Genomic DNA, 13963 nt, shown 5'->3' with positions numbered 1-13963 from the left:
ATATTTTTTTAAGTGAAAGAGATCACTTCCATGACCAATGAGTTTGGTGTTAGAGCCTTTCCTGTATTTTCCTACTATGTTCTGTGTTGATCCCTATTGTAACACGCATTGTTCTCAGAGTCTAAACAATACTTGTGAAGGCAGGGACACTTCTGTATCTCCAGTGCCTGACACACAGTATACATTTTTCAAATAAACTTAAAATGATTACATATCAACTCAAAGAGGAAGAAAAAAGGAATTCATCTGCAAACTTTTTCAATTTTCTAATTTAATAGAAATAACCAAAACAATGTGGTTTTCAAACAAGGCTTTAAACTAATCTAATACAACTTCTACAACACATTCCAGAGCATTATAACAAGAAATATTTACAGGCAGCTAATGTATTAAATAACCATGAAAAAGAAAATCTTGCTTTTAATACACACCAGCAAAAAACACAGGAACGGAACAATTAGAAACTGCAACCTTGTTTTAAAAAATTAAATATGATTATTTAGAGAATACAATACCACAGAAACAGCACTTTTTCTTTAAGAATCATATTGAAGGGTAGTTAATTATGTGCAAAAATAATAGTTGTAGTAGTAGTAGTAGTAGTAATAATAATAATAATAATAATAATAATAATAATGAGGGGAGGAGACCAGTTGAAATACTGGAAGCAAGGAACTAGTAAGGCTGTGAATTTAACCCTTTCGTGTGTATGTCTACATAGAAAATAACAGGCTTTCAGATTGCACATACCGTTTTTATAGGCTTATATACATGTTTCACTGTGATTTAAAACATAGTAAATGCCTACATTTTTCAGACCAGGAGCAGACAAGCACTTCCTTCTTAAGATTGAAATTTAGGCCACACCTGAAAGGGAATATTGCAGTGGCACCTACAAAATCATTTGAGTGCCTTCCCACATACAAATTTGGTGAATTTTAAAGAAGAGCATTTTTTATAGATTACTTGCTAGAAAAGGGCTAAACGTAATTTTGTACATTTTGTAGTATGATTATGACAAATACGTCCAAATTGACCTATTTTTGAAGATAATTTTCTCAGATACAATAAAAAATATATAAAAGACCACGAAGGCAAACACAAGGAACTAAGATGGAAGATATGTTTTACATGCATTTTGGCCAAGTAAAGAAACCATCATATCCAAGAGTACATGTTGAAATCTGAAATGTCTATGTAAACTGTGGCATATAAATTTTTTTTCTTAAAAAAGTACCTTCAATTTTTTTTTACTCAAATACCTACTTTTAAAAAAATATGCAACTTTCCCCAATTTTTAAAATAAAATGCCACAATATATTGTCATAAGCTCCAGCGTACATTTAAATTTCTTATTTTTTAAAAGATAGACTGGGTGATATGCATACAAACTTTCCTATAAAATCACCATCTGGGAGAGGACTATGATATGCCTATTAGGCAACAGACTTAAAGCAGTGTTATTGCTTTATCGAGGAGGAGAGAACTGTCAGAAAAATAAAAGCAAGCATCCAGGTTGAATTCAAGATCAAACTGATACACCTTGAAAACCTTGGATCATCTTCAGCAGATTATTAATACAGATGGTATGAATTAAGAATCTGATTGTTCTAATTAAGGGAGTTAGGGTGGGTGCATTTTATAAAAACTACTCACCAATCCAATGCTGAGTATGCAAATAAGCAGTGTTGACTTCAACAAGAAACAAGATCTTTATACATCCTGTGTTGTGAGTAGGAATGGCTAAGGGACTTAAAAGGCCAAGGGAGAGGGGGGCCACAGCATCTACTCCCAATTTGGATAATAAGAGATTACTGAATAACATGTGGTAGGCCAAAATCCGAGGGCACAGTCAGAAGACCTAAATCTACCGGCTTATTAACACTCATCACTAATAATTACATGGGCAGGAGACCTGCTGAGGTAACTGGTAAACGAACAATTTGCTCACTATAAACCTCTTGCTTCTACTTAAAAACATTATTTCTTTGGATGAACTAAAAACCTCAAAAATTGTTACAACAAAAAGTGAGATTAGCTGACTTTAATATTATTTAAAATTCCTTTATATAAGACATTGAAGTCAGAAAGTACCTCGTTGATTCCAAAAAGAATAATTTCAACAAGAGAGCTAATGCCTTATTATCTCTGTGGTAATGATTCAATGTTTCTATACAGATCATGACCTACAATCTAACCATACTTTGGGACATGTACATGCTTCACCTTGCAAAACAATTCCTTTACTCAGTGAATTAGCTGAGCCAAGAGCTTTAAAAAAAAAAAAAAAAAAATTTTAGGCCACCGGAACAGACTGAGGAACACTTTGTTTTTAGTGTTCTGATGGGAGATCAGAAATGAAGTATTGCGAAGTTTTGCAAGTTTTTAAGTTAACATTTAACATCTCCATGTCTAAAATACTGTCTTTTAAATAAAGAAAGAGTATTAAACTGCCTTTAGGAATTGACGTTAAATGTTTGTTTTTTTTGAAATATAAATTAATAGAAAAACATAAAGACATCTGAATATCAATTTAAGCTTTTATACTTTTTCTAATGGTTATATCAGATAGTGGCTGAACAAATCAGCTTAGGAATACACGGAGCAGTGTACAAGAAAAAAGCTTCCATGAAACCTGAACTTGCATTTAAGGGTAGTTTGTTGATAGCTATTTACTTAATAGTAAATTCTCAGTAGTAAGAATTGTCTTAACAGAAATGGAGTCTATTAAATGTTGACAGTAAAGTGGCTTTTCCAAAACCAATCTTAAAAGAAAAAAAAATTTTTCACCTAACATAGAAATATCTTTAAGGGAACACATTATTTTTTAAGGCCCTAAATATCAAGAAATAAATATTAAAATTTAATTTCTCCCCCACTGGTAGAACCTATATAAAAGACTTAATTAAGAATCATGAAAAGGACTCAACTGAAGAACAAGTGTAAAATATTAGAAATAAATGGCTTGACAAAAGGAAGTTATACTGCTACTCTTCACTTTCCCAAATATGCCCTAGATATGTCTGCTAAACTCAAATCATAAATGTTGTGGGAAAGAGGGAAATGCACATAAATAAAGGATTATAAAACGATTCTCTCCCTCTTTTAAGAAAATTCTTCTTAGATATCTGAAATGTGAGTAAAATGATAAAACAGTTCGGTGTAAGTTTTAAAGCTGAACTTATAACAAAACTGAAAGAGAAGCTAAAAGAAAGTCACAGAATGAAGTCAACAGCAGTAATGAAATCAACAGCACTTACGTACACCATCAGAAGGCCTGACTAATATTCATGTTTACCCCCCACGCTTGTTAAGAAAATAAAAACAACCCAAAGGAATTTGTATAATAATTTCTTTAGAGCACTTTATTTGATTCAATATGCACTAAAAAATATTTACCTCAGACAATTATGCCAAATAATTTTTACTGAGTAGTCTACTGTCTGAACTGCAGAAGCCGAAGTTTTAAAAAGGCAAATGATTTGCCACAAATCTGCTGACGTCTGAAAAATATCTAATGGCAAGTCTTCTATTTTGGTCACTTTTATTCTAAGGTGTCCATACAAAAGTAGGACTAAATTTTTTAATCCAACAAAAGAGAAGCCTGTACACAGTCTAGAACACACATCTTGGATCTGAGCATCACAAATGAAGAGAAGAAAAATGAAACCAAGCCAAGGTGGTTTATCTGCCTCAGGGGCTGAACTCAGGGTAGTAAAGGTGGGTTTACTCCAGTAACCATTCAAGTGGGGATTGGCTCATTTTCAGGATTTACTTACAGGCCTCTTCTAAGTCCGTTAAGCCCCCAGTCCATGCAAATGTCCCACTTGGTGGACAGATGAGTAATCTAACCCCACCGGGTTTATTTCAATAGTTTGATATTTAATAATAAGCTGCTTCTGAAGATTTTCTGAGAAGTCTGTTCTCTATTAAAATAAGATAGAACCTCAAAATATGAATGTGAACATTAGAAATAGACAGCATATATTACAAATCCATTCTTGATAGGAACATTAGTAAGAATACACATTAGCTTAAAAAACAGGCTCAGCAAATGTTGCTGATCTGCCAGAAGTTTTAGTTCACTATTTACAAATAAGACAAAGTGAAATACAGAAAATTTTACACATTTGGTAGTTGACAGATTACTGTTTGCCAATAGTGGTCTATCAGAAAACTGATATGAAGGAAGACTGGATAAGAGCCAGTTGTCACCTTCTCAATCAAATTCAAATGTACAGAAAACTAGATTAATTTTAAAACGAACATTCTGCCTTTGATGGGAATAACTGTATGATCAGATGGTCTGACTGGGAAGTGCAATTGTGTGGAAGTGTTTTCCTGGAAATGACTACTATAAGATCTGCCACTGAAAAGTTACTGTATTTATTTCAGCAGACCATTAAAAGTGATTAAATGATGATCACTGATGTTTTCTAGACTCTAGGTATAAATAGAAAATAAAACTACTGTTGAGTTCTTTAAACCAATATAAAAACTAAGGCCCAACAGCATCAAAGTGAGAAAAAATGTCATGGCATTATTCAATGCACATCTGCACTGACATCAAAGTGGAATCTGAGCAACTCTGATTTTAGCTAGAAAACAAATCAGTATGTATGTGTGTGGAAGGGGAGACGTGAAAGTTGTTTTTAGTATCTGTGCACTCCTGTCCAAAGAAACAATTTATCAAGCGACATGACCCTCAAGTATGTACTTGTACGCCCAGCATCCTGCACCAATCAATACCACATGATCACCAACAACTGCCATTCTAAAGAACCATCCTCTTTAGTTACAGAATCTTCAAATCATTTCGCTTTTGCTTTTACTTTTAAAGTTGCAAACAGAGTTCTCTCCCCCTTTCTTGACAAGAAGTGACTTCTGTCCATTACTTCAATCTAATACTGTGTAAAAGCTATCAGCTTCTTCAAGGAGGTGCCCACTGTAGGCAGGATATTCCAGCAACACTTAAATAAAAGGTTTTCTTTTCTCTCTCTCTCTCTTTTTTTTTTAAACAATTATTTAAGTTCATGTCATTTTACTTTATATGTACTGGTCTCTCATCTGACTTTAGGCGTTTCCTGCGGGGCTGTATAAAGTCTTCATCAGAGTCCTCAGTTACCTCACCATCATCCTCTTCCTGCTCAAACTCTGGCAAAGGTGCGAAGGTCCTGTCTGAGTAGATCTCTGTGAGTTTATCTTCAAAGTACAATGCAACTGCTTTCCCTGCCTGAGCTACTTCTGAATCAGCCTGCAAGCAAAAGATAGGAATATTCACCTGTTGGTAATGCATATTCCTTCACCAAGTTTGCATGGTCTGAAAAGCTTACCTTCAAATTAATCTCTTGTGTTTCTGCATAAACTTGAACAACTTTCATCATCTAAAAAGGATACCAGAGTCAAAAAAAAAAAAGGGAAATTATAATCCTTTCTAAAGTTATGAAACTGCATAGGATTGGCGACGAAAGTCAGCCATACTAGGGGGAACAAATTGCTATAACCAGATTAAGTGCTTTCTCAAATTCTACAGAACATGGAACCACTTTCTTTACAAAGTTCTGTTACTAAACCTACTGTGAAACCTCAAGAATGCTTTCAAATTCTATATTAGTAAGTCAATCGGAAATGGCGGCTGACTGAATACATCAATCTCATGAAGACAAAAAAACTAATCATATTAAGAAATGTTGCTTTTTAGAAACTGCCAAACCATCAACAAACCACTTAGAATTCTATCTGTATGGCAATTTGTTAACCATAAATTATTTAATCATTGCTAAAGCAGATAAAATGTGTCTTCTTCCTTGTAGATGTTAGCTACAATTCATAAAAGCACATTTATTTGAAAATAATCTAACTGGATTAGAAAGTAAGACAAAAAGTGGAACTATATCAATTTTAAGTTCAAGTGAGTAAGGTTTTACTATACTTTCTGCAGTATACTGCTACACTATACTTTTAACCTTAAGGATTTTTTCCCCCAAATATTAAAAAGGTCATCTAGATGCTTCCAGAGTTAGCTATGAGTATATGTTAAATGATTTGATGTCCTTTTAGTAATAGTCATATGGCACCAAATTTCACCAGTAATAAAGATATTTTACTATTGAGCTTTCTAAAGGTTTTGTAGATTCTTATCTAATTCCATTTTCTTCTCATAGAATAATGAAAATCTTCTCTAACAGTAAGAGACTTGCCTTTTCTCAAAGAAAACAAAACAATTTCCTTGAAGAAGTGAGTCATATAGCATATTTTTCCTCAAGGAGAGCCCATCCTTATCCTCAAAAAAAAATACACAACCGAAGTTAATAAAAGTCGTATTGCTGAGATTAGAAAACTCAACATCATATACTCTGGGCTACTATTCAAGATGAGCCACCAGAAATTAGTTTATGATTTCAGGGTTCTACATTTAATAGGTTAACATTATTAACCTACGTTAATAATAAAATCAAAAGAACCAGTACAAGTGCCTTTCCTAAATGAACCCCAAATACAGACTATTTAATAATCATTTTCCATATACTTAACTACAGTCTACTCTCTATACTTGTATATCTCAACCCTCAGCTTCAAAAATATACTCCAATTATACACAATAAACTTTTGACACAACTGCAGGAGAAAAAAAATTTTTCAATCAAATTAGAAAAATCTCTTAGCAGGAAAAATATAATAAAAAATAAACAAGCAAAAACCAAAAACTAATAATCCAAGACTTTATAGTTTGGAAGCTAACATACTTCATTAAACCTTTCACAGTTCTTGAAGATCAAACGGACATCAGCCACAAAGTCATCTGGGGTTTGGTAGTGTTGGGAATGTTTTTTCTGAAGCTTCTTTTTCACGGTAGATAAATCCATTGGTTTCTTTATAATTTTATAGTAGTTTGGTATCTAAAGAAACAAATAAATAAGGATAGCTAAGGATTCTCCAAAAATACCAAACTGTTTTATTTGAAAATGTACAGCATATATTAATTACTGAGCCAGCTACTTGAAAATTTTAGGAATAGTGAAGGTATTTTAAATCTTATGCCCCAATCATTTATCATAAAAACCAAATCATATTCAGAATCTGTGGCAGTCTTAATGGTTATGAAGGCCTCAAAGCTCTATCTGTGGTAAGGAGATTTGGAAAGAACGCGATCAGCAAAGCTAGCCAACATTAGTGTTAAGGACACATCTGGCTCATCAGAATACTATGACACCTGAAGAGTTTTGTTTTGTTTTTTAAGAAAATATAAAAACAAAACTTATTATTATTATCATTAGAATGTTGTCTTTTAGAGGCTATAACTTTATACCACAAAGGACTCTGGACATAAAACAACAGAGGAAAAAGAGGATAAATAACACAAGAAAAATTTCATTAACCCTTTAATGATCATGCCAGAGAGTGTTCTGGCCCCAACTTTTAGCCAGAAAGTTGTATTCTCGAGAAACAATTGAACTTGGAGAAGCTATTTAAACAGTTCACAAAAAGAAATACTTTAAAGTTATTTTCTACTGTAAAATCCCTATACTTGAAGACAAACTTCCTAGTATCAGATGGTTACTATTTGTATAAAACATGTTCCTGTGTCTAGGGCTTTTGTGCTTTAAAATTCCTTTCTGAGCCTACCCAGTAAACAAGTCGACTATTTAATATTCTATTACAGGCCTGGCATTCAACAATGTCTTAATTCAACAAATGATGGTGAGCAAATGTATATAGCATATTCTCATTCCATTCATGAAGCCTGAGCACCCATGATATTCCTTTTCCTATGGGACTTTAGAGCTTTTATTCCTAACAAAAAGTCTTCTTTAAGATAATCAAAGAGCACTGACTTGCAAAATTTCCAGTCCTTTCTTAATCTAGACTGTTCATAAAGAGGGCTTATCTTCATAAGATAAGAACCAGTGTGAAAGCTTCAATTTTACATTTTTATTCAAATTAATACTTACATAGAGATTGTTTTCTCCCCAAGGTACAGAGCCTAGAATCATAGAACTGGAATTTTAGAGATATTTCAGTCCAGTACTCCCACTATATGTTTAAAAAGGTAAAGGCAGAAAATTAAGAAATTTGCCCAAAGTTTTAAGGCTAGTTAATGGCAGAACTGGGAGAAGTTAAGTATTCCGACTCTTAGTCCAAGATTCTTTCCATTACATCTATATCCCTTATGTCCATTTTAAAAGTGAAAGAGAACACAGAAGTTAAATTCATTACTTTGTCATGACAGCAACAAAAACTTTTAAAAAACAAAATGCAATATTTGACAAGTGAATCACACATCCATAAGAGCCCTAATAAAAGTATGGATTAATACGTATTGACATTATCAGGTACTGATAATTAGCAGGTACTATGCTAAAACGTTCTATAAAGGTCTCCTATGTGTTCTTGGAATATCCAAAATGGGGTAAGAAATAGCATTCGAGAAGGAAACTTGAACCTTGGAGAGGCTGAGATTATTCAAGAAGACTAAGATGAGAAGCCTTAAGACCAGAACCAATACTCTCAAGTCTTATACCAAGCTTCTTCACTAGGGAGGTCATAAAGTAAACAACTCACCGAAGCAGGAACCGGTTCCTGGAATTCAATACTTAATTCATGGCAATAGAGGTAAAGCAGAAGTCGTTCACATTTCTGGACCAAAACAAAGAAAGGAAAACACATGAAATGTTTATTCCCCTAATAAGATATTCTTAAGAGAACTTTATCACTACAAAGCCTTATTACAACAAACTCAAGATATGCCTCCTATATACTGACTTATCTAAATACACATACCCAAAGAAAACCATCTTGTTTCCCTTGCTTCCCATTTAGTTGTTTGTTTTTTTTTTAAAGATTTTATTTATTTATTTGACAGAGAGAGATCACAAGTAGGCAGAGAGGGAGGCAGAGAGAGAGGAAGGGAAGCAGGCTCCCTGCTAAGCAGAGAGCCCAATGCAGGGCTTGATCCCAGGAACCTGGGATCATGACCTGAGCCGAAGGCAGAGGAGTTAACCCACTGAGCCATGCAGGCACCCCTCCCATTTAGTTTTGAGACTACCTTCTGTTCTACTTTTAAAGAATATATTGAAAATAGAGGGCGGCTTTTGTTCTTAGATGATGACTAAGGTAATTTATCTACTACTGACTATTTACAGAGATGGAAAGGAGTCACAAAAGCAACATAGCATTCTGTGTAAAAATTCATAGATTACTAGGTAATCCTCTAAATCCTAGTAATTAGGATTACCTAGTAACTTTTTTTTTTTAAGATTTTATTTATCTATTTGACATAGAAATAATGAGAGGGAACACAAGCAGGAGGAATAGGAGAGGGAGAAGCAAGTCTCCAGCTGAGCAGAGAGCTTGATGCAGGTCTCAATTCCAGGATCCTGAAATCTGAAATCATGACCTGAGCTGAAGGCAGATGCTTAATGAGTAAGCCACCCAGGCACCGCAAGATTACCTCGTTATCTATAGTAATCTATAAACTACTGCCTTTGCTATTCTCTGATGCAAGAAGGACACATATTATTCTTTCTTTTCCTGAAATGACGCCATGCAGGTCTAAAATTAAATACAAACTATGTCTTCTCAATACAATTCTAGAATTTTTTATACAGTCAAAAGTAAACTGAAATGCATTTTACATTTATAGTTTTCATTTGCTTAAACTTCTTTTAATAGAAGTCAGTACAGGCTAAACAGATATTAGAGGGGGATTCCGCAAGTACATACACCAGATCGGAGCCAAACTTAACTGTAATGACCAGAGAGCTTTTGTTTTTGGAGAAGAGACTATAGACCACATCAGCAGAAATCTGAGTGAAATGAGGAAAGGATTCTGGATTTCATTTTTTTTTAAAGATTTTATTTATTTATTTGATAGAGAGAGATCACAAGTATGCAGAGAGGCAGGCAGAGAGAGAGAAAGAGAGGGAAGTAGGCCCCCTGTTGAGCAGAGAGCCCGATGCGGGACCCAATCCCAGGACCCTGAGATTAAGACCTGAGCCGAAGGCAGAGGCTTAACCCACTGAGCCACCCAGGCGCCCCTGGATTTTATTTTTAATGACAGAAAGCTATTACAGGAAGTGACAGACATGTTTATATTTTTTAAAAAATATTATGTAGGAGCGCCTGGGTGGCTCAGTCAGATGGGTATCCCACTCTTGATTTGGGCTGAGGTCGTGGTCTCAGGGTTGTGGGATCAAGCTCTGGGTTGGGCTCTGCATGGAATCTGCTTCAGATTCTCTCCTCCCTCTTCTTCTGCCCCTCCCCACATTGTGCTCTCTATAATCTTACAAAAAAAAATACTACATACAGTACAGAAAACTACAGTATAAAGAGTCAAGAGTAAACTCAGGGAGTCTGAGTGAAGTTTATTATGACAGTGCAGATGAACCACCATGATAGCTATCTCAGAAGGTGATGGTGAGGACAAGTAAGCAAATTGTATTAGGGTCATTCCTGATCTTTCACTAGAAAGGCTTGTGCAACAGAAATAAATGGTGGTACCATTTAAAGATGGGAAATACCGGAGAAGAGCGCAGTTTTTACATTGTTATTTGCTTATTATTTATGTTTTTTTGAAATCATGCTTTTGGTTGGGACATGTTAAGTATGAGGAAGCTGGATGTAAAGTCTCCAGTGTATAGCCAGACAACTACAGAATCCCTAATAATAAATCCAACTTATATGACACTTACCCTTTGGTCCACGGGGCTTAACCCTTGTGCAGTTTTCCCCTTCTTACTATGTTGCAAATTATCACAATCATATTCAACTTCTGGTTTCCCAATATCTCTGCAAAATGTGCATATCCAGTCCCCACTAAAGAGAGAAACAGGCAATTAGTCCCTGTAATTATAGTAAAACCCATGCTAGAGAAGCTAGTTCTCTGGAAGTAAGTCTCCAGTTTTTCTTTCCTTCCACGGTTTTTGAGGGGAAGAAAGGCTGCATTCTTGTCAAATCTCAAAGTTGTCTGATAAAAGCTTCCCAAAATTTTTCCCGGTCTTCAATTAATTACTTTCTAGAACACTTTATAAAACTGTAGCCCTGCATTTCAAAAGCAATCTCTTCATAACACCAAGTTGAGGGTTAGTACTTACAGCAGAAGACGGAATGTCAACCCCATTACTATCTCACAATGACCCCACGCTCACAAAAAAGTAAATAAAGAGTATGGGTTACGGAACTCCTCAGGTATCCCATATTGGTATGGCATGTATTAAATATGCCAAAAATAAAACAATTCTTCTCCATGGCCAGTCAAAAGCCAAGAACACATATCTCCATAAATACAAACACATGTACATATACCCCTTAGCCTTTAAATTTGCTCAGTCTAGTTTGTTTACATCGGGATTTCCATCAAACCATAAATTCTAGAATGGTTCATTTCCAGTAATTCTTCCCTTCTCTCCCCCACCATAAAGAAACTCTAAGTCTTGAGACCATCCCAGTCTTTTCCAACAGTTCCAATTCCTTCCAAAGTATCAGCCTTTGAGAGGTAGCATTCAGTGGCAAAATTCTAACATTCCAGCAGATGTTACTACCCAAAGGGAAGAAAAATATGAAAAGCCTTAATTACAACATTAAAATGTCAATGCTTTTTTCTATAAAAGATTAAAATAAAAGAAGGCCCTTGTTACATCTCTGGCAAATGACTGTACCTCTCTTAAGACCTAGGTAAGAGTTATGATTCTTCAGAAAAATATTCTGGCACTGTTTATATAGCCAGTATTTTTCTAATCCAAAAGGGTGAATTATTCAAAATGGGTAGCATTTACTCAACTGAAATCACTGCTTCAGTTTACTCAATTCACTGCTTCATTTACTCAACTGAAATGTGAATGTTTTATCTACAGGCAGAAAAAAGTTGGGCTTTCCCAAGAACACTATTTATTGTCACTTAAAAGGGTTATTTCTTCCCAAATCCTTTGGGAAGAGGGAAACTGGTATACAAAATCAACTGGAGACAAAATAGTACGAACACAACTTGTTAAATGAGAAATGTGCACACAGTGCTCCAGGCTGGCACTACCAATGAACTGCTTCCAGGGGTCAAGAGGAAGCAATACCTAAAAATATTCAAGCTGTGAAAGCTTTTTTACAAAGTACTTTTTCATTTAAAATGCCTTTCAAAAGCTTTCAAACTTCAGAATAATAGGTTCTAGGTAAGACACAACAGAGCTGTCTCCCACCGAATAGTATTCTTTTTTTTTTTTAAATATTTTATTTATTTATTTGAGAGAGAGTGAGAGAGAGCATGAGAGGCGAAGAGGTCAGAGGGAGAAGCAGACTCCCCATGGAGCTGGAAGCCTGATGCGGGACTTGATCCCTGAACTCCAGGATCGTGACCTGAGCCGAAGGCAGTCGCTTAACCAACTGAGCCACCCAGACGCCCCCGAATAGTATTCTTAAGTGAAATTATTGTAGACCCTATTAAGATTGACGGCAATAGGTAAAAAATTCAGCTTCAATAGGAAATTGACTAACTTCTCCAACACCCCAGACCTCTCTCATAATTTAGAGTTTTATCTACTTTGCTTATACTAAGTATAAACTGAAGGCCAGGAAACAGTCTACTTTTTACCATTCATACACTACTTAAATCTTGGACATTTCACCATTCAGCTATCAGTTTCTCTAGAAGGTACTATCAAAGGAATAACAGGCTCCCTATTTTACAGAAACAGTATGCGATGGTTAGGAAGGCCATCTGCAGGGACAATTTTGTTTGTATTTTAGCCTATAAAAATAAACAAGCACAAAAAAATCAACTATTTCACTGGTACCTTGGAAAGCTAAGAAGTGTTGGAACATGACAAGTTAGATGAAAGACCTTTGGACATTTTTCACAGCACAAGAGATCCCCTCCATTTTGGCAGACAGCACACCAGTCTTCATTTGGATCATCATCTTTGCTACTGCCATCTCCTCCAATCCTTGACGACCTGTGTATGAGGCTTCGAATTGGGGACTTTCCATTAACAAGGCTGCTGAGCCCTGACTGTTTGCAGCTTTCATTTGTATCTGCAGGTTCAGTTTTCACATGGTTTTCCAGGCTTGCTAATGCATCCAACTCACTCTCTAGATGCAGGTTGGTTGAAAGAGGTGGTGTCAAGCTACTCTCAGGACTGCTCAACTAAAACAAAACGAGGACAAATTCTTAAACAATCATTTAATCCTTAGTGTATGCAGTGTGCGTGTAACTTAAGAATTATGTCAATACACATATACATAACTTAAAATTAATTTGGAAATGACACTAGTGACAGAAAGGAAAGAAAATAAATCCAAAATTATTAGGCATGTTAATTTATGATTTTATAGCGCACTCTAATATTGGTTCATTTGGATAATAAGAAAATTAATCAAACTGTTAAACACACTGATTGTAAAGTGAGCATAGGGTTATACTTTTCCTACAAAGAGCTGATTATGATACCCTATTTTTCACCCAAGAATCTGTTGCACAGCTTTTAAGAAATGTTATTTTGCCTACCTATCATCATTTTACTAAAGTAAGAAGATTGTGAAAATGGTAAAGAAATCTTTCACCACCCTTCTGCACCCAGTTTTCTGCAAGCACTTTCTAAATCAGATATTGGATGATGGGACACTAATCCAAATACAAGACTAAATCCCTTTGCTCTCAAATGTACATATACTGTGTTATATATGCTAATACTCCAACCTGAAATGTCTATACGCTAACCAAGTAGAAAATGACACCCAAGCCTGGGCAGGAAGAAAAAAACAAGATCAAAATTTACTGCTGGAGAGTGGGGGGTGTCAGCACAGGAGGAGGAATAGGAGGCCTTCCTTCATTCTGTATTATAAATTTTATAAAATGTTCTACCTGAAAAACTCTTAAATGGTTAATAATTCATAAGCCAAAGGCAATCTTCCCATCACACCACTCTTTGATCATTAAACTTCTTTCACATCAGCAGTCCTAATCCTGAACTCACAG

General features: G+C 35.2%; 1 protein-coding gene across 2 annotated transcripts in view; it reads right to left on the bottom strand.

The window, feature by feature from the left end:
* Window positions 1-251: 251 nt before the first annotated feature.
* The window catches only part of TRIM33 (tripartite motif containing 33), a 117388-nt gene continuing 103676 nt past the window's right edge, over window positions 252-13963 (bottom strand). The window contains exons 15-20 of one of the 2 annotated variants that reach the window (XM_004769892.2): window positions 12783-13132; window positions 10692-10815; window positions 8563-8637; window positions 6747-6899; window positions 5334-5384; window positions 252-5254 (exon numbers count right to left, since the gene is read on the bottom strand). In XM_004769892.2, the coding sequence (XP_004769949.2) occupies window positions 5042-5254; window positions 5334-5384; window positions 6747-6899; window positions 8563-8637; window positions 10692-10815; window positions 12783-13132 (966 nt within the window). In that variant the 3' untranslated portion in view covers window positions 252-5041. The remainder of the gene's footprint in view (window positions 5255-5333; window positions 5385-6746; window positions 6900-8562; window positions 8638-10691; window positions 10816-12782; window positions 13133-13963) is intronic. The other variant, XM_045081878.1, reaches the window with a different exon arrangement.

Source organism: Mustela putorius, unplaced genomic scaffold (assembly GCF_011764305.1).
Source record: "Mustela putorius furo isolate JIRA1106 unplaced genomic scaffold, ASM1176430v1.1 tig00000585_pilon_pilon_pilon, whole genome shotgun sequence".
Taxonomy (NCBI): Eukaryota; Metazoa; Chordata; class Mammalia; order Carnivora; family Mustelidae; genus Mustela; species Mustela putorius.
This window is presented reverse-complemented; position numbering and strand designations above follow the sequence as displayed.